The sequence below is a fragment of the Chrysemys picta genome, chromosome 14 (assembly GCF_011386835.1).
Source record: "Chrysemys picta bellii isolate R12L10 chromosome 14, ASM1138683v2, whole genome shotgun sequence".
In the NCBI taxonomy this organism is placed as follows: Eukaryota; Metazoa; Chordata; order Testudines; family Emydidae; genus Chrysemys; species Chrysemys picta.
In genome coordinates this window covers 5,290,879-5,310,615 of record NC_088804.1, presented here as the reverse complement: position 1 = coordinate 5,310,615, position 19,737 = coordinate 5,290,879, and the positions used below count along the sequence as shown (strand labels likewise).

General features: G+C 55.2%; 1 protein-coding gene across 2 annotated transcripts; it reads right to left on the bottom strand.

The window, feature by feature from the left end:
- Positions 1-1,068: 1,068 nt before the first annotated feature.
- E2F4 (E2F transcription factor 4) lies at positions 1,069-19,529 on the bottom strand. 2 transcript variants are annotated; one of them, XM_065567558.1, is made up of 10 exons: positions 19,315-19,529; positions 14,933-15,042; positions 14,015-14,172; positions 13,219-13,266; positions 9,973-10,034; positions 9,394-9,679; positions 8,535-8,726; positions 5,970-6,017; positions 3,364-3,408; positions 1,069-3,056 (listed from the first exon to the last, which is right to left on the bottom strand). In XM_065567558.1, the coding sequence occupies exons 1-10, from the start codon at positions 19,438-19,440 to the stop codon at positions 2,941-2,943; spliced, it is 1,191 nt and encodes a 396-aa protein (XP_065423630.1). In that variant the 5' UTR covers positions 19,441-19,529; the 3' UTR covers positions 1,069-2,940. The 2 variants fall into 2 exon arrangements, with proteins under 2 accessions (XP_065423630.1, XP_005310159.1); XM_005310102.4 differs by having other exon boundaries at positions 13,219-13,262; positions 14,011-14,172; positions 19,315-19,528.
- Positions 19,530-19,737: the final 208 nt, after the last annotated feature.

The following is a 19,737-nucleotide window of genomic DNA, read 5'->3' as shown; positions in this document are numbered from 1 at the left end:
TTTTTTTTTGCTTGGGGCAGCAAAAATGGTAGAGCTGGCCCTGACTAAAGGCCCCTATATTATCTTATATGACGTGCTTCTCAATGGCAAATTTCTACTGTAATATTTACTTTAGATATACAACCCCATGATGGAGTAACCACAAGACTGCAAGTCTCAGGAGCGGTGCACCTGAAATAATTCAATGAAATAAATACATTTTGGGTTCTTTTACTGTGCCCTTTTGTTTCTGAGACTAAACAGATTTATTTGTGCATAAGCTTTCGTGGGTAAAAAACCCACTTCTTCAGATGCAGATCTCCGTGCATCCTGGGGCACTTAGGCCAAGCCCTGGCTCCCTCCTGGGCTGGTCTGTGGCTCAGCCCCCCCCCCCCCCCCCCCATGGCAGCAGGACTAGTTCTAAGTCAGGGTCCCATTTTTTCATGGCCACCTGTGCATGCCAGTTGCTGCCTGCTCCCGCTGCCCAGCCCTCGTCGGGGAAGGGGGAACAGGTTCCCCGGGGCCCAGGACCAAGGTCCGCTCTCAGCTCGGAAGGGAGGGCGGATCCATACCCAGTTAGTTACCTGCACACGGTTCTTCAGCATAAAGCAGGCCAGTGAGCTCTGGCTTCAACTGGTTAAGAGCCAGGAGACGCTAAACCCAGATAAGCCGCTCTTAAACCGAATGTTTTCGAGCCCCCTCCCCCTGCCATCACGGCCAGGTACAGAGCAGACTGCACCTCCGCACGGGTATGCGGGGCACAGCACATGCGCAGGAGATGGCCCTGCTGGCCTCTGTCCCTAGTGGTTAGAGCTCCAGGGACACAGGCCCCAGCCAAGGATTTCCTCACTTCTTGGTCCGAGCAGTGGATATGTCCCCACACATAAACTGACAACTGTAAAATGCTCACACTAACCCCAACTATAGACCGGCCACAGCTGGTGAACAGCAGCAGGTCCAGGAGCCCCCCGGAAGTGAGGGTATCCCATCTCGAGGCCTGCAGGCCGCCAAGCCCAGCACTCAGAGGGCAGCTAATGCAGAAATGGCCAACTGGACGACGCTTGGTTGTGCCAAGGGTTGACAGGCGGCTCTGAAAGGTTCAGTTTATTCACTCCGAGAACACTGTACAAATATTACAGGCAATTTTCTTTTGCTGCAAAAGGTATAAAAATAATCTTTATATACGAATCCAAGTTCATTTGTTACTGTAAATTCTCACTAAATATCTTTTCCAAACATCATCTAACTGATGGCAAGAGATCAACAGCTTGAAGGAGAGAGCAAGGCCAGGCAGTACACAGAGAACTCTAGCTACTCACAAAGGCCAAGGAGTCTAGGCTAATGCACACGCTGGCCCCCCAGGTTCCAAGCAGCTCCCATGCAAAAGAGGAGCGAGGTTTAGGAACTGGATTTGGAGACCTATTGTCCCTCTGGGACCTTCATCTCTCTCTCCAGTACTAGCTGCTCACTGCTGGCAGCGGAACCGGGAAAAGAGACACTCCAGCCCCCACCTGCTCCTCTAGGGTTTCCAATACCTGTTCTCTAAGGGAGCATTCCCCGCCGGATCTCCTGACTGGGCAGCAGTCAGAGCTGGCTCTATCCTCCAGACAGACCAGGCAGCTGACGGGAGCAGTCGACCGTTTGGGGGGGCGGCTAGAGGATAGCCAGTTTGCTGAGGGCAGTGGCACTGCTAGATCCAGCCCCAGCAGCTCTGCAGCCAGCAGAAGCAGGAGAGCTGCTGCAGTCGGATGTTCCAGAAAAGTGCAAAGCTCAGATTTTCTCAAATCCAGAATCGGGGGAGGTGGAGCCTGGCAAACAGTGCAAACCCAGAGACCTGCAGAGGGGCTTTCTACTCCAATGGCCAACATTCAGAGGCATGCAAGGCAGAGAGCGCCTCAAATCGCCAAAAATTACAGGAGACCTTTCATTAACAAGGGATGAGGAAAAGCTGGGTGGGAGGGGGGAGACGCAGAGAGAGCATCACACCAGGTAGCACCCTGCCACCAGCTCAGGAATGGAAAGCAAAGGCATCCGGCCCCAGGGGAAGAACCCCTAACACACTGGCAAGCCCCGCCCTGGAGCAGATGCTTGGTCTGCCTCAGAGGACGTTGCTGTCTGTGCTTCAGCAAAACAGACCCAACTTGTCATGGCAAAGTGCTACCAAATGGGTCCACGCCAACCCAGGCTCGAGCGCAAGGCGGGGAGGACAGACTGATTCCCAGACGTCAGAAAAAACGGCCCCTCAGCACAGCTCCAGGAGAGGGAGTGGGAATGGAGCCTCTTCATGCATCAGCACAGAGGTTTAACTAACAAGGCCTGATGCAGGATCGCCAACTCTGCGGGGCGGGGGCGGAGGGGGGGCAGAGCGAGGGGAATGCAGGACTTAGCTCAGCTCCTGGACCCCAGGAGCAGCACGGCCAGCAGCTGCCAATTGCTTGTCACTTGTCAAATGAACTAACTGGAGTCACTGTGGACCAGAGCTCACAGCCGAGCATGGCCACCCTAATCGGAGAGGGGCCGAGGCTGCTGCCCACTGATGGGTTCAGCTAACTACTTCTGGCCATCAGACTGAGACGCTGTCTAGCAGCTGATGCCTAGGAGACACAAAGTGCCTGTGGAAGTGCAGGAAATCCAAGGCATGCGGATGGGAGGAAGCTCTGAGAGGCACATGGGCAAAGCTGTACGGGGAAGGTTCAAACACGGAGCCTTTCGAAAGAGGCCTGAGATCCAGTGGAGAGACAGATGCAGCGGGATGAGGTAACTCGAGGACTTGGCATGTGCAACACGGGAAGAGAGAAGCTACGGGGAGGCTCCCAGTCCATAAGTCCATGTCTTGGTTCTAGTCCGGCCAAGAGCCCCTCTGACTCTCCTCCAGCACTAGCACAAAAGGAATCCGAAGGAGACTTTCCAAAGCCAGCTACAAACCAGTCCGTTCACCAGCCCGGCCGCTGCACCGGGCAGTCAGAGGTTGAGGATAGGCACGTCAAAGAGGTCGCAGACGCCTTCGCTCTCATCCAGGTTGTAGATGTAGTCGTGGTCTCCGGGGGGAGGGGACAGGCGGAGCAAGGGAGCAAATACTGTTGAAGAGAAAGCAGGGTCCTGCTGTTCACAAACCCAGGAACCATCCCACCTACCACCCCCGATTGGAGCCTCCGAGTCCTGTCACAGGGAGACCTCAGCTCACACTCATCCCACTCCTCCTTTGCAGGAGAGGAAATGGAGGGCAGAGTCTGTCCTCAGAGTTCTTCTGCCTGAGGCGAGGGGGGACCGAGTGCCAGACAGTGTGGGGCTGCCCCCCGAATGCCAGACGTCGTACAAACGACAGCCACTCCCACCCCCCAAAAGAGAGAGAGAGTTTGGAGGCAACAAAACCCAGCAACTCACCTTCGGACGACATCAGCTCTTCCAGCAGCTCGGAGTTCATACATTCTGGGGGAGACAGCAGGGTGAGGGGCGCACTCTGCTTTCCAAGCGCCTAGTCTCGCTTTTCCTCAATACCCTTCCCCTCCCCCAAGTTCTTTCCTCCCAGTATCACAGAAGCCAAGTCTCAGACCTGAACTACAGGTAGCTCTGGAGCAAATAGGAGCGCAGGACTCGAGCCATTAACTCCATGGCAGAGGGAAACTGGGCCAAGAAATCCTGCAAGATTCTTGTGCCTGCTCCAGCATGACAAACCCTGTGACCGCGCTCCCAGCTGGTGCAGGTCTGGGACTGAGCCTTGTCCCCGGGACAGCGCCCCCAGCTGGCCCAGGTCGGGGACAGTACCAGAAATGCACATTTTCCCCAGCCTAAACATATTCCAAACACTTCTTTAGCCATTTTTGCTGCAGTCTCTTTTTAAAGTAGGCCCACTGAAACTTGGCAAGTTTGCAGTCCTCACTGAGGACAAGTGACTGCTTGCATGTGTGGGGGCAGGGGATTTACTGGGGAGGGAGAGAAAAATAAAAACTAAGCAATTAAAAACACGCGTCTGATCACGGTCTCTCTCTCTCTCTCTCTCTCCATTAACCAAGACAGTCGTCAAAATGTGAACAGGTTTCGACCTAAGCTGTGCCCATGTGCACCTACAAAGAGATTTTACCAACTAGCTCCTAGGACAATCAATACTCCTGGACAGCCACATGCACGATGCGTTGCTTCCCCGCTCCCCAGAAGATGGTCTGCAAACAGCCACAGAAGCACTGCCCCTCCCCCAGCCGATTCAGCATAGCAAAGAGGGAATTGCAAAACAAAAACCATGCAGGATTTTTTCCTTTTTCTTAAAAAAGGGGAAATTAAATACAAAATCCACGTTGTTAAGTCTCCTACAGCAATGGTAACACGGGCACGGCCGAGATCCTGCTTGCTTGGTGGGATGATTGAAAACCAAACAGTAAGCTATGAAGCTACACATATAAAATGAAAAACAGGACGCCTCCTGGCCTTCCTCTGCACGCCAGTGGGCAGGAACTTTAACTGCCCAGCCATCAGTACCAACCCAGCACCCAGGCCATGTTACTGTTAAACGCAGAGACGCGAAGGTCGGAGGGAGATTTGCTGCAGGCCCCATCTCTCTGGGTCCAGTAGTCACTGCGCATGTCAAACCTATGCTTTAGCACTGCACAAACCAGTTGTTTTAAAGAGACTGTTCTACGGACGTCTCACCAGCAGCCCCCGAGGTAAACTGCACCTTTCTCCTGCTGCTGCATTTACCTTCCCTGCAGGATCTGGGGCATTCCCTCTCCACATCATGGAAAACATCGCACAGAACAGGGAGTATTTATCTCCTGCGGGCACTGGCATGGCGCTCGCTGTGTACCGGCACAGCACATCTGCCAGCAGTGGGCTAGGAAGGGCAGGCTGGGGTGCTACAGCTGTTTATCCGGCCCATACAGCACAGCCTGATTTGCTGCCTGGTTGCATTTCACCTGTGTCACACACGCATGCTCTGGCAGGGGGAGCCCAAAGCACAGAGGGGTGCTGGACATGTGGATTTGGCACAGAGGGTTTCATGGGCCACCAGCGGAGTCTATTCTGGGAGCTCACAACATGTGACTGAAGCCCGCCCGGCAGGCCTGGGAGGGTGAGTGGAGCGCTTCACGGAGACCGCTCTTGTGCGGCGACCTGCCGAATGGCAGCGGGACACACTATGTGCTGCACTTGGTTGACGTGCCCCGGTGCTGCAAAGCAGCGGCGTGTGCTCAGCTTGTTCTCTGGAGGCAGCCAGGCCAGCTGGCATCTCCACAGCAAGGCCAGGAAGCACCATGCCAGGGGTTCAAGAGAGCAGCTCCGGTGAGAAGAACCAGCAACGGGAAGCCCATGTTGCCTACATTAGACTGACTTCCTTAGCATGCCTCACCCTTGGTACCAGTGTTCAGCTGCATCACTCAGCGCTGCGGGGGATTAGCCAACGGCCCCAGGCTTTTTAACCCATGATGCCAACGGGACAGTGTCTGAGCTGGGCGAGACGAGAGCCACAACCCGCCATGGCCAGTCTCCGGTAGCACCAGTACAACCACTGTGGGGGACTGCAGAGAGCAGAGACTAGTCTAGGCCGGTCCCCCACTCCACTAGGCCTGTGTGCACAACTGAAACAATACCAGCAGGGTCTGACTGATCATCTTAGTCCAGACGCGGGCAGGCAGGAGGGGAGGCTAGGGCACCATTTTATGTTAGTATGGGGGTCGAGGGGGAGATTCGGTCCATGTCTGATGCGCTGGCAATGCCCGTTTGTTGGCAGCACTGGTCACCAGTATAGACGGTGGCAGTCTGAACAAATTAACCGCTGTCACCCCAGAAGCCTCCAGCAGAGGTCGCTCAGCATCTAGTAAGCACAGAGACTGCAGGTGCCTTATACAACCAGGTCCCGAGAGGAACCTGAAAGGACTCCTGTGCACAGCCTCCTTCTTGTGCCAAGGACCAGTAGAGGAGAGCTGAGAAAAGGAGGGAGAACAGAGCCCTTCTCCCCTGAGCACAGGGAGGGCAGCAGGGGTGGGGAGGGATCAGTGTACCTCGTGTTGGATCAAACATCTCCGAGAGTTCTTTGGGAAGTTCCAGCACTGTGTAAAGACAATGAACCAGATTAGTTGGCATTGCACCATGCAAGGTCTGAAATACAACAGCACACGCCAACCCCGCCTAGGGCCCCCGTCCTCAGTCACCCACACTGTGGCCCAGCACACTTCCCAGTGCGCGTTCTCCCAGCACATGGCTTGCCATCCATCCGAGTCCCCACAACTGGGCGTGACACATCCAGGCAACCACCAACCCACATCCCTGGAGGGGGACACCACCCCCTGCTCGGAAACAGGGGCTCTGCAGAGGGAGGGTCCCAGACTCAGAGAAACGAGAGAGGCAGTGACCCAGAAGAGCTCGCCCCCCTGCCTGCCTGGACAGCTTGCTCCCAGACAGTGAGTGGGCCAGACAACATGGCAAGCTGAAGGTAAAGTAGGCACCAGGCGCCCTGCATTCCATCCCCCGCTGGTGCTGCCAGCTGAAAATTCTGCAGCAGCTTCATTTATACTAAGAAGCTGGAGGTTTACTACTCTCTGAGCTGTTGTTTCAGGCTGTCTGCAGACTCAGGAACGCACAACTGCAGCAGTGACACCTGGGTCATGTTTTCAAGGCTCTCTTCACAACCAAGAGGGCAAGTGTGTTTTCCCCCCTGAACATCAGCTCAGATTCGGGAGTACAAGTCTAGGTCAAAGGAAGGAGGAGCACACAGATAGGGTGACCAGACAGCAAGTGTGAAAAATCAGGACAGGGGTTGGGAGGTAATAGGAGCCTATAGAAGAAAAAGACCCCAAAATCGGGACTAGCCCTATAAAATCAAGACATCAGGTCACTCTGCACACAGAGTTCTGCTCACCTAGTGCTCTGTCCAGCCTGGCCTTCAGCAAACCAAGCAGCTCCCTGGAGACTATTCCACAGCCAGACACTGGACCCATTCCTTATCTCAGTCTCCCCATTCTTCCTTGTCATACTGTTCTCCCCTGGCCCTCCTTCCGCCCTATGTCCTAGTCTGTCTGATGCTTTTCACCACAGCCACAGCCACTTCAATTAGTCACCAGGACACACCACAAGACCAAGTCAGCAAGGCCTAAACCTTGAGGAGCTCTCACAGCTGTGGCCTGCGGAGCCATCAGTTAACATAGTGCGACCCCAACCCTGGGAATCCCTCCCTTGGTCCCTCTTGAGCTCCTGGATATGCGGCCCAGAGCTCTTCCTATCTACGGGCCACTTCATGAGCCCCCTGAGCCCCTTGCATTCTTTAACGAACGTGTCTTCAACCCCAGCGCGGCCGGGCTATCACACACATCACACAGGTGTGGGAACTGAGGCTGAGTGACTGGCTCAGGGTCACACACACGCAGTCTTTAGTGTAGCAGGGAACTGAACCCAGACCCCCAGAGTCCCAGGCAAGCACCCTCACAACTGGCCCCCCCACCCTCTCTGGCCACAGCATGGAATACCAACACTACGGGGTGGGGTCCATGCAATGGCCTGTGTCTCCTGACCAGGCCCATCAATGGAAGCAGTGGAGACTCTCACCCCACCTGCGTCTCTGCTCTCCCGCCTCACTCCCTCCTCTCCTGGTTCCCCATTGCCTCCTCTCAGCCTGCTTCAGGCACAACAGCGTGGGCCGCCTCCCCCTGCCACGCACCCTCTCCTTTCCTCTTCAAACCCTTCCGGCTCAGCCTGTGGAATTTCTAGGGGCTGGCAATTCAGCACAGGGGCTCTGCCCCCAGGGTGACTCCAGAGCCACCACAGGGCGGCAGGGCAGCTGTGCTCTGGAAAGGAAACAGAACGAGCGTTCTGGCTGCTTGTCAGTAAAGAGCCCCCAGCCCTTCCCCACAGAGCCAGGCTGTTTGCAGTGCCGGGCTGTAGTCCAGCTCAGCTTCTCTCACGTCCCTAGAGGGATATGGCTCCACTTCCAGCTTACGCTGCCGCACTGCGTGAAACAGCCGGCAGGTCCCATCCCGGAGCAGGCTGTGCATCTGGGGCGGCAAAGTGATGCCCATGGATCTCTCAGCAGAGCAGTGTGAATACCTTAGATGAATGTCCCTACAGACAGACTCAGTGTGACTAACCCTGAGGACTGGGAGGGAATTAAGAGAAGAGGGAGGCTAGTTATCAGGAGAACCCTCCCAGACTAGGGAACAGTCCCAAGGGAATGGCTGAAAGTCCCCCTGGACTGAGGAACTCAACTGGACAAAGCACTGCAGAAGGGACTGTTAGGGGAGAACCCTGCACCGCTGGCAGGTAACGGGAAGGATAGATGGGGGTCCAGAAGGGACCTCTCGGGTCAGAGCGTCTGCTACCAGCCTCAGAACGCAGACAGTAAACAGCGTCTCACCAGAGAGCCATCTCCGCCAGCTTTTTCACCCTCGCCGCTGCCGTGCACACAGCTCCCCTGGGGGTGCAGGGATCTGCCTGCCCCTGCCTTGAGATCCCAGCTTGCAAGGCTTGACTGAAGCCTCTCAGCAGAAAGCAAAGCAGAGCTCAGCCCTGTCTGGGCAGCGCCAACAGCACTTCAGCCCCTTGGCTGCGGCAGAGTCCCCCAAGGCCATACTCACTCTCTGTGGGATCTGGCTTGATTGGCTCAAAGGAGGTAGAGGGATTGGGCAGGACGGAGCTGCTGTCTAGCGAGGCAGATGACTGGAGCGGCTGCGTATCTAACACCGGCGGCTGGCTGGTTGGCGCGGCCACTGAGCTGAGAGGGTCAAAGTCGCTGCTGCTCTTGGACTCTGCTGCCGAAACGCTGGATTCTGTTACAAACGGGGGAAGGGGGGGAGAGGCGGATTTCAGGGGACTCCAGAATACGTGACCCCAAAGCAGCAGCCACAGCCCCCAGCAAATCCAGCCGCTGCCCCCTCATTAACAAACCTGGCCTAAGTGCAACAGACACTGGCACGTCCACAGACAGACGGCTTTCTGCCTGGTTCTCTCTCCCCCGGACGAGCCTGCGTCCCTAGCACACAGACTCCCTGTCCTAAACTCTCCTACTGCCCCCAGAGGCTGTCACTGCCCCCAGCACCTGCTGGCATCTTGCTGGCTGAGAGCACTGTCTCCATCACACTCCCAGCTGGCTGGCTGGGAGGTAGCAGGGGGGTCACTGCAGTGAGGGGACGGCCAGCCTGGCCCCAACCAGAACAGGAGGTAAGGGCTGGAATTTACTGACTCAGTGCTCTAGTCATTGCACTTCAGCTCCCATATACGCCCACAGCCCATTGGTCATGGAAGACGTAGGGCGGAGCTGGGAGGATCCAATGGACTACAGAACAACTCTGGCAGGGACGGGGGAGATCCACGTTTAGCTGTATCTGGACATTCGGAAGCATTCCCATATGAACTCCAAAGTGCTTCTAAAAACCCTCCCCCATTCCTAGCTGGTACCTTCCCACTCGCCTGGCCACCAGCCCACTCCTTGCTCACCTGGGCTCGTTGTTTTCTGTGCAGCCGGGCTGTGGTCCTGAGTGCTGGTCGGTGTGGGCGTGGACGGGTGCGTACTGCTGGGGACAGATGCCTCCTGGAAGTGGGCAACAGGCGATCTCTGTGGTTTAGCGGGCACAACTGGCTGGCACTGAATGAGGTCTTCAGGGGGAGGGACAGGGAGCACCACAGGGGGGGAGCTCAAAGCATCTTTGTTTACGAGGAGGACATCAATTGGACCACTAGTGCTTTTCAGATGGATCTGATATTTCTTCTGTCCATTCAGGCCCTGAGGAAATCAGGAAGCAAAGTACCCAGATACAATTAACAGCAGTCCTCAAACCAGGACTTTAGCTTCCCGGGGCAATATCCGCGCTCTGGAATGGCTCAGCATGCTACAGGAGCGCCTCCCTCCCTCAGACAGCTGCTCCCTCTCCTCCCACAGCTACCCCTACTCCAGCACACTCGGAATGATCCTCCTCCCCCCCAACAGCACAGCAAGCAAGCCATGCCCACATCCTTCCAGTAACTCCAGCCATCCCAGGCCACCTCCATCCCAGCCTGATCGAACACAGCACCCACCTCCGGAATGGGAACCTCCAACCGAGTGCCTGACGGGGCTCGAATTGCTAGGAGGGTGTCTCCTGTGAAAACAGACTGGTCAGCGCTCGAAGGGATACCTCTGGCTGCTGAGCCCACTGTGGGTTGTCATTCACCCAGCCCCTCCCGGGAGAACTCCTGCGCACTCCCACCAACCAGGGCTGGGCCACCATGCCTTCCTGGGGAATCACCATCCATCCTTCACAATGCACCCCTGGCCCAACACACTAAACAAATACAGAAAACAGAGCGCTACGGGCAGGAGCGCACGCACTCAGACCTCATGGAGGTCCCTCCCAGGGCAGGACCAGGATGATCCGAGAACACTTTGTATGGGCATCCTGAGTGGCATGCCCTTCCTCCTCCCTGGAGATTCCCCCTCTTGCCCCAGCACTGCAGCTCAGCCCTCTGACACAGCCGGATTCCCGAGGAAGGGCTAGTCTCTGCACCAGGCCCCAGTTCAGTTTCCACAGTCACCAAGCGCTGAGCCAAAGGAACAGGGAGTTACGTGGATTAACACTGTTTGCGCTGGTTTTTAAACGTGCCCCATAGCAACTAATGAAACGGCCAACAGGACAGCAAGCAGGCAGGGAGCGAAACTCAGAAATCAGACAGATGCTGAGTCCAGCAACAGCTGTCAGTAGGGCCAACACAGGATCGCAGACACTTGACTCCAAAGCTTTCATCCTTTGTGTGTGTGTGTGTGTGTGAGAGTGAGAGAGAGAGCGCGCGCGCACACTCAGATATGATCTCCAGGTAGCTGTCCTAGGACCCTGCCAGCGATTCAGAGCTCTTATGTTGAGTGCTAGGACTCTGGTAGCAAGAAAAGATGGTTTGAGTGTCTCCAGAGGAAAAGGGAGCTAGGGACAGGGATAGAGACCTGGGCAGGGAGTGACTCCAGAAACAGCCAAGTTCAGGTCAAAGTTTATGTGAGTTATTGAAGTTAGCAAGAAAGGGAGCAGTTGGGGCCCATACCCAGCATGTGCTGAGCTGAACTGGGAATGCCACCGCCTTGAAGGATCTTTGATGTTTAACACCTTTCTTTCCAAAGATGTGCACGCAGTCATAGGAACTGAAAACAAGTCAGCTTTGTGCAATATCGAGCCACCAGTAAGCAGGAAATTCCCAGCATTCCTGCTTCTCCCGTAGTACTAATTTAGCTACACTGCACACCTTCCGTCAGCTCTGGCTGGCACCAACACCACATGAGTTCACGTTTAACACAGAAAACAAGACTAGAACTATCATACCCACGCAGCACAGCTGCACTCATGCTGGCCTCTGTGTGACTGACATTTCAGCCTTTACATGGCACGAATTCGTTTTTTGCCTTTAACTTCTCATGGTTTATTAATAAAAATAGGTAAAAGGGAGGAAAATCCCAAAAGTCACAAAAAAGGAAGAACAGTGGGAGAGAAAGTTCTTTGATCTCAGCCCAGTAGCTAACGGCTCTCCTTGTAAATTCCCTGGCCCAAAGCAACCTGGCTTACAAAAGTTACTGCCAAATCTTGTGGCGTTTGAAAAGTGAAGAATCTTCAGCAATTTATCCTTACCAAATACATCTTTAAAACACATTAAAATATGGACAGAAGAGTCCTAAAGTACAGGCTTAAATTCCAAACTTTCAATGTTACTACAATTATTGAAACAGGTTTCAAATTTGCCTTGAACTTTAAATCTCAAGAAACAAGCCAAGTCTGATGTTTGTGCCTTGATCTTTTTCGAGTTTGAGTGAAAATTTTAAGCTAGCGACATAAGGTAAATCGGTATTTTTTCCACTCAGTCTAAGAAACCGCGCAACCTATTTTCATTCAGTTTTTCAAAACAAATTCACATTTGAGATAGGGCCAAACATGGGAAACTTCAGCCCACAAGTCATTTCCTGAGAAAAGGAGGCAAGGTGGAATGGAAGTTGGAATTCAGCCTGAAGTACAAGGCTGTGATACAAGAGACCCAGCAAAGCAGCTTTCCAAAGATCACCAAGAGTGGAAAGTCAGGTCTCCGACCCAAGGTATGTTTTCTGGCTACACAGAGATTAGCTTCACCCCTGGGAGGCCAGCTGGGATCACCCTGTAATACCAAGAGGAGACAGGCTGAGATGTCTGTTTTAAAACAGTTGGATAATTCAGATCCGCTCCCAAAAATACAATCAGTGACCTCGAGTCCAGCTGCAAGGCCTTCCCACTGCAGAGTGAGGTTTGGCTTCAGATGTAAATCTGCTCTGAAGAGCAGGAGTGTCAAGCAACCGCTGGACTCTTTTAAAAGACTTGGGCTCTTGCACCTCAATTGCCTCCCACGCATAATGGCTACCACACAACATTTGTCTACTTCTGTCCCATCACATCCTCCCATGCGATTACAAGTTATTTGGTGCCTTACACAATCCCTGCCCCAAGGAGTCAGAGACCAGACATGGCACAGCAGGAAGCTGAGGGTTGCTGTGCACAAGTTACTGGAAGGAAAACGAGAGAAGATTCCAGGAAGAAGGTGGCTCTTGAGGAGAAGAGAGAAAGAGTTTGGTGAGTAGGTAGAGAAACTGTTGCAAGCCCAGGAAGCAACATGAGGTCAGGCGCAGAGTCAAGAGAGGGGAGGACAACGGAAGGTGCACTAAGGAAAGAGGACTGGGAGGAACGCTGAAAGAAATAGGAGCAAACAGTCAGGGGGAGGCGAAATCACGTAGGGCCTTGGATCTACCAGGGCCTTTGAAATAAAGGTATTTATTTGTACAAATGAGGCAAAGAAAAAGGAATGCCGGCTCTTCTCAGTCATATGCAAAGGCCTCCAGCTGGCAAGCAGCGCATCTCGGCCCTGGGGAGGGTTCTGCTATGGCTTCCCTAGGAAGGGATGACCTGCCAAGGAAAGCTGAAATCCTGCAATTAAAAACTTGCCCCGTGGGATAACATGGCCCCAGATACAAAGGGACAGAGCAGACAGCCCCCTACTACAAGTGTGCTCTTGGAATTCTATGGTTACACCTTGCACAGAACAGTCCCACTCCCAGATAGGACTCCTCTGACTGCAAAGATGCAGCTTGAATTTAGTGGCAGCTGATCCCTGGGGTTGTGGGAGAAGATGCAGGACTGTCTCTTCACGGAGGACACAGAGAGCACATCTTGGGGACCAGCCATCTCCCTCCTGGGAAATGGGGGAGCACAGCTGGGACAGCCAGGTAGGTCTGCTGCCTCAGGCCACGGGAGATCAGTCAGGGGCCCAGCACCATCTCCTCACCTGTGAAGCACTTGCAGATATCTTCGTGCGTCACATAGGCTAACGTTCCTGTGGTTAAGGAGAAAAGGTGCAGCTTCCTGTGGGGACACAGAATTCAAAGAGCACCTGGTGTAGTGTCTCCTTCCTGCATGCAGACAATGGAATTCCTAGAAGAAGCTAAATGCCCGCACCAGAGCCTCTGAAGTGGTCTGCAGAGGAGGTCTACCTGCAGCAGGGTTAGCGCTCACAGAGACCACCTGCCTGAGAACGTAGCAATGATGAGTCAGAAAGAGGCATTTCTGTCCTGAAGCGATGCCTCAACATGGTGCTAGGGGACACCACAGGGCCAGAAGTGATCTCTGAACCTCCTAACACACCTTCCCCAAAGGTGGAGCAGTCCCCAGTGGTCCTGGGGAAATTCCAACCCAGGTGATTATACTTGCCTCCCCAAACATTCCCTGCAGGGGCACATGGATAGTTTGCTTTACTTGCTGCTGGGTCATGTTACAGCACGCTGTTAATCAGCTGCTGCGTGCTACCCCAGACGTGGATGCATTCAGGGCTGGCTATTATTACGAATTATTTGTCCGAGCGTACTCCCAGGAGCCCATCCTGCTAGGTGCTGTGCAAGTTACATTTGTGCAATGCTTTGCGGGATTTGATGAGAAAGTGCTATAGACATGAAAGCTCATTAGTACTGGAGGGAGAGGCAACCGTCCCTTCAGGCCCAGCCAGCCTGCAGCCAGCCCGGGGGAGGAAGAGGGAGAGCAGCAGGAACCGAACTGGGAGCTGGGGGGGGGGCTGAAAGGATATCTGCTGTTCTGTACGTCTTCGGTGACGTTTTTGATGCTCTGCTGGACCCACATCTTCTGCTGCTCCAGCTCCTGTTCGCGCTGCTCCAGGTCCTCTATCTCCGCCTTCAGCTCAATGAGTTTGTGGGCTATCTCGCGGGTGTTGCAGCCCGGGCCCACACCTCTGTGCAGACAGAGAGAGGAATGAGTGGCCCAGCCTCATTAAGGGAGAAAATAAAAAACTTGCAGAGGGCACTGACTGCACCGCCTTGGAACGAGGAGCCACCCCCAGCCCTCTCCTGACACAGAGGTTGGAGCCCAGCTCTTCCACACCTCCCCAGCTCCCAGCAGTGCCAAACCCATTCTCCAGCACCACAGCTAGAGCCCCCAGCTCCCCTCACCTTCTCCCATCGTACACCAGGGTCAGAGGCCCCAGACCTCCCATCTCCCCACCAAAGCCTCCTTCCAGTACAAGAGGGTCAAAGCCTACCCTCCTACTGGGGGCAGAATCCTTCCTCTCTCAACACCAGGGTAAGGGTGGAGGCATCTGTTCTGGTCAAAGCCCCTGCAAGTAGCTAGCATGCACCCGAAGCAACACCTACATGCCTCAGCCGCTGGAGAAATGGCTCCCGTGTGTACACTAGCATTTCCCCCTCCAATTCCCCACAGCCACTACTGGCGCGGCTCAGCTAGGGGAGCGCTAGCGTAGACCAGCTGGCAGACACTGCACTCAGCATGCCAACCGATGCTTGAAGCCATGGCTCTACTACCTCTGCCACCATTCCCGCCGCAGGTGGAGCTGCGCCAGCGGTAGCAAGGGTGGGAAATTTCAGAGTGGGAAACAGAGAGTGGATTGTGGGCAAGGCCTCAAAGTGAGAGGAGCATTGAGAAGAACTCTTCTCCCAGAATCCCCCCACACTTCTCAGAGCATCTCAGTCACTCACTTCCACTGGATACTGTTCTTGGATTTCTTCTCGATCAGCCCAATGCCCTCTAGAACATTTGTGATGTCGTAGATTCGCCGTTTCTGCCGCACAGCCAAGGTATCCGCTGCCTGGGGGTTAGAGGTGGACGGCTGACTCCAGAAATTCCCAGTTACACTCTGCCCCCCACGGCCACGGACATTACATCACCCCAATTACAGATCCGCCCCCGCTGCTTCCCACCGCATGTCCTTTGTGCCCCCACTTTTCAAATTACAGATCAGACACTGTTCCCAGGCACATCATAACTATCACTGATTTGACCCACAGTTACTGACTCGATCTGCCCCACAATCCAATTTCTCAACCCACTAACACCTCATCAGTCACACACCAAACCCAGCCACCTCCCCAGCTCCTTTGGACTCCATGCGGACGGCTCATCTCCAGGACAATGCCATGTTGGGAGGGGAATACACGTTACACCCATCTGAGGCTAGACGTTCTAGGGAAGCTTTGTGTGGCGACCTGCAAACTGGATGCATGCTCTTGACTGGTCAAACCCAGAGGGTAAGAAGGAAGGGAATGGGGAGGTGTGGGGAAGAGAGAAGAAAGTGGGTCTACTAAAGGCAACAGTTCTGCACTGTCAGGGAGATGGGCTAGATAGTCTCACAGGCCTTTTCCACCTGACTTCCATGACGCTGGGTGGAAAGTGTCACCACCTCCCTCAGGTGAGCCGCCAGCATCTCTCAAATGGGCATTGTTCAGCCCATGCACAAAAAGCCACCCCTTGGCCCTCAAAATTTCAGCCCCGGCTCTATTCTTTTTTTAAGCAGATTAGGGAGGCTGTGACGAGGCAGCTCTTGTACAACCCAAAGTTCTCCGATTTCCTTGACTCTCTTGGATGTAGGGCCCAGTGTCCATACAAGAAGGTTCCACTGGTGGAACTGTCCTTCGGTTGGCAGGAACTGCTGCACGTTAACACACGAGTCCCTTGACTCCAGCTCCCATCCCAAGTAACCCCGCATAAGCAGGTATTACATCGGTGCTGGGCCAATGTGGACGCATCACTTGTCTGTACGAACAAACCCAGTGCCACACTGCACTGGATCTTGCAGAACAGACATGTCTGGCCACCTTTCTACACAGCAGTGCTCCCGAAGCCACGCATCTGTTGCAATGATGCTGACAAACGTGACTCCCATTTGCCAGCCATTTCTGAAGCAAACACACCACTTTTCTGACAGAATGTAAACATATTTGGTCACCTCCTGCACATGCCTGACACCAGACAGAGATCACCAGTGTGAACACACACAGCTGGTGTGATATATATGGGTGTAACTCCACTGATGCATGTTGCACTGGTAGAACTTTCATGTGTAGACAAGACCTAGGTTTAGGCACAGGTATGAGATGGAGACTGTGTTGCTTACTCTGAACAAAGATCTCCAATGGACAAGGATAAAGCGTCTATGCCAATTCTCTACCCATAGGCTACCTTCAATACCACACAGTACAAGGCACGGATGACTCCTCTGCAGGCCACAGGAGAGGTAGGTATGGCTGTATTTGCTTAGCTCTGTTATTTTCCCTCCCAGGACAGAAAGGCAGTAATGAGTAATTGTTGATCTGTCTCAAGGGCTCCCTGATGGAGGTACCACAGAATTCTGGGGAGAGAGCGACAGCCTTTGGACTGTATTTGATAGCAGGATACAGAAGACAGGTCACTCTGCATCTCTGATTCACTGGACCTGGACTGTACAGGCACTTGGACTTCCCACTATCTGCCCATGAGTGGAGCCTCAGCGAGAGCAAGATCCAAATATGACCGAAGGGTGACGCAGCAGAGAGGATCTGTTGGAGCGGTTCCATTTGGGGCTGGGTGGCGTGGTGGCCTGTGCTGTACAGGGCTCAGATGAAATGACCTAGTGGTCCCTTCCGGCCTTAAACGCCATGAAATATTCACTGGGCCAAAGAAAGAGAGAATGACTCTATAGCCCAGTGGTTCAGACATCCACCTCAGTCCTAACCACCATGCTATTGGCTACGCTGAGGTCTCTCTCTCGGACTGGTTCTGAAAAACCTGCCTGACAACAGTTTCCTCACAACGGACAGGTTCTGTGAAAAGCTTCACTTTTGACAAATCAGCATGTTCCAGAAAAACCAAAGCAAAACCCACATTTGATCAACGAAATTCTGACCAGCTTGAGAGGAGTTCTGCTGCATCCTAGCCACGCCTGGATGCAAAAGTGCTTCCTTCAATCGGCACTCAGCCAGCAGGCCACAGCCCTTCCCAGATCTATTAAGCCTCCTGTTTTCAGTCATCCCTCCCTGAGCTCCCAAGTGGATGACTACATCCATGCCTTCTGCCTAGAGCAGCAATCGCAGCACTGCAGATCCCAGGGAGATTCATCCAGCTCCCTAGAGTGCCTCTGCCCAGACAGACGACCCCAGAGAGAGACCCAGGTCTGAAGAGTGAGCATTCATTCCACTGGCTTAGTTCTCTGGACAGTGACGCAGCTGGGAGCTTCTCCCCATGGCCACCACCTGAGGTAAATGACGTCACCTCTACTGACCTGGAGGATGCCAGTAGCCTCTCATAGGTGCCAACAGTTCTGGGAGGCAGATGCCCACCCCAAATGTCACTTCAGCACCCTACCCCTCCCCCCCACAAACACCCCAACGTGATAAGCAGCAGCTCCCAGGCGTAGAGGCTGCAGCCCAGCACCACAGAAGGACATTCAGCTTAACCCCCTCCAATCTGCCCCTCGCAGCCCCATTCTACCTCTCTCCAGGCCCCGTCCTGAGCTTCAGTTTATCCAAAGCAACTTTTTTCATATTGAATCTCCCTCTCTGCCCCCCAACATCATCCACGTTGAAAAGGCTGCTCATCAGGGTGTTGTGAGCTGCACGTTCGTGATCTCGGACGTGGTGGGGTGAGCCAGCTTTGGGGACAGACTGTGCAGTGCGCTTTTGTGATGCATAAACATGCAGCTTGGTGTCAGTGATGGGAGAAAATGCATGTTCATCTCATCACGGACATGCACTCTCCAGCGCTTCAGCCAGAAATGGTCTGATTTCCTCTCTGCTCCCCACCTCCCCAAGCATCCAGGCCTTTGCCTCCTCCAGCCTGGAGCGGATAGAGTGCTCTACGAGGGGCTAACCCTAAAGATCATTTGGAAACTTCAGCTAGTGGAGAACTGCATGCCCCGCTTGCTTAGCGGCGCCTTCCCTGCACCCTGCAGATTGCACGGGTTTCCTGTCAGGTCCCGGATACAACGCAAGGGGTTGATTTTGATCTATGTATCCCTTTCAAGTTGGGGTCCTGCTTCATTTAGTGCTGTTGCTCTGTGTTGCAACCTGAGACGAGCCACCATGCTAGGGAGGGCAGGTCCTGGATTTGATCTGGGATATTATGCTCTCAGCAATGGGAACTTTGACTCTGGAAATTGCTTCCCTTGTAGGGGACACAGACCGGGTGTGCTGGCCTTCACGGCACACTGGAAGAGTTTTTCTGGGGCAGGGTTGTGGCTCTTTTGCAAGGGTGGGGGCAACTCCTTTCACGCTGTGTCACTATGCATTCATGATAGGGAAATTTACATATTTATAAATACTTACTCCCTAGGAATATGGCTGATACTGAGGGCTCCACCCAGGCCCTGCACCCCTCCCCTCCCCTCTGCCCACAGCCCCACACCCAGCCCCATGGCACTAATCACTACTCCCCCTAGTGCACATCCTTCCAGCCTAGCACCCAAGGGCACCAAACAGAGCACCCCTCATCCTGGCCTCACAACAGCTTGGGCCCTACACAGCCCCCACTTGGCAACCCAGGTAACCACTTCACACCCTACAGATACCCCCCGCCCCTCCGCAACCTCCCAGGGACAGATACCCCCTGTCCGCTGATGGACAGATAGCCCCCTGCCCCCTCTCGATGCCCCCCCCCATGGATTGATACCCCTGCCTTGTCACAAATAGCTACCCTATCCCCTGCGGCCCCCCCAGACACCCCATGGAGAGTTACCCCCCAGCTAGCCTCTCCCCTCCGGGACAGCCCTCTCCCCCCGCCATAGCCCCCTCCCCCCAGCTCTCGCCCCCCGGGACAGCCCTCTCCCCCTGCCATAGCCCCCTCCCCCCAGCTCTCGCCCCCCGGGACAGCCCTCTCCCCCCGGCTCTCGCCCCCGGCTCTCGCCCCCTCCCCCCGGCTCTCGCCCCCCGGGACAGCCCTCTCCCCCCGGCTCTCGCCCCCCGGGACAGCCCTCTCCCCCCGGCTCTCGCCCCCCGGGACAGCCCCCCTCCCCCCGGCTCTCGCCCCCCGGGACAGCCCCCCTCCCCCCGGCTCTCGCCCCCCGGGACAGCCCCCCTCCCCCCAGCTCTCGCCCCCCGCCGGCCCGCACCAGCTTGAGGTCCAACACGCCGTCCTTGGCCTCCTGCAGCAGCGACACGAACTTGGTGGTGAGCAGCCCCAGGCTCTTCTCGTGCCGGCTCGGGGCCCCCAGGGGCTGCGGCCCGGACTCCGCCATCTGCCTCCCCGCGCCGGCTCCTCCGGTCAGCCCGGCCGCTTCCGCTTCCGCCCGCGGGGCACGACGGGAGCCCGCCGGAAGAGCCCCGCAGCCGGGGCGGGTCCGGCCCGTTGCCATGGCGAGGGCCGCCCCCCCCCCCCCCCCCGCGCTGCTGGGGCGCGTCGCGCGCGGAACCTCCCTCGGGCCACGGGGCGACACGGGCCGCCCCACGCGTGTCCGTCTCACCCCGCCCGTGCGGATCCCGGGGCGGGCGGGACTGACCGGACCCGGCCCGGCCCGGCGGCTCTCGGGCTTCCC

What these genes read in the sequence shown, in the direction of transcription:
- E2F4 (XM_065567558.1), bottom strand. Translation starts at nt 19,440, where the DNA reads ATGGCGGAGTCCGGGCCGCAGCCCCTGGGGGCCCCGAGCCGGCACGAG. An exon ending in TATCTGCAAGTGCTTCACAG is followed by an intron (nt 10,035 to 13,218) that starts GTGAGGAGATGG and finishes CTGTTTTCACAG; the next exon opens with GAGACACCCTCCTAGCAATT. An exon ending in CAAGCCAGATCCCACAGAGA is followed by an intron (nt 6,018 to 8,534) that starts GTGAGTATGGCC and finishes GTCTTTACACAG; the next exon opens with TGCTGGAACTTCCCAAAGAA.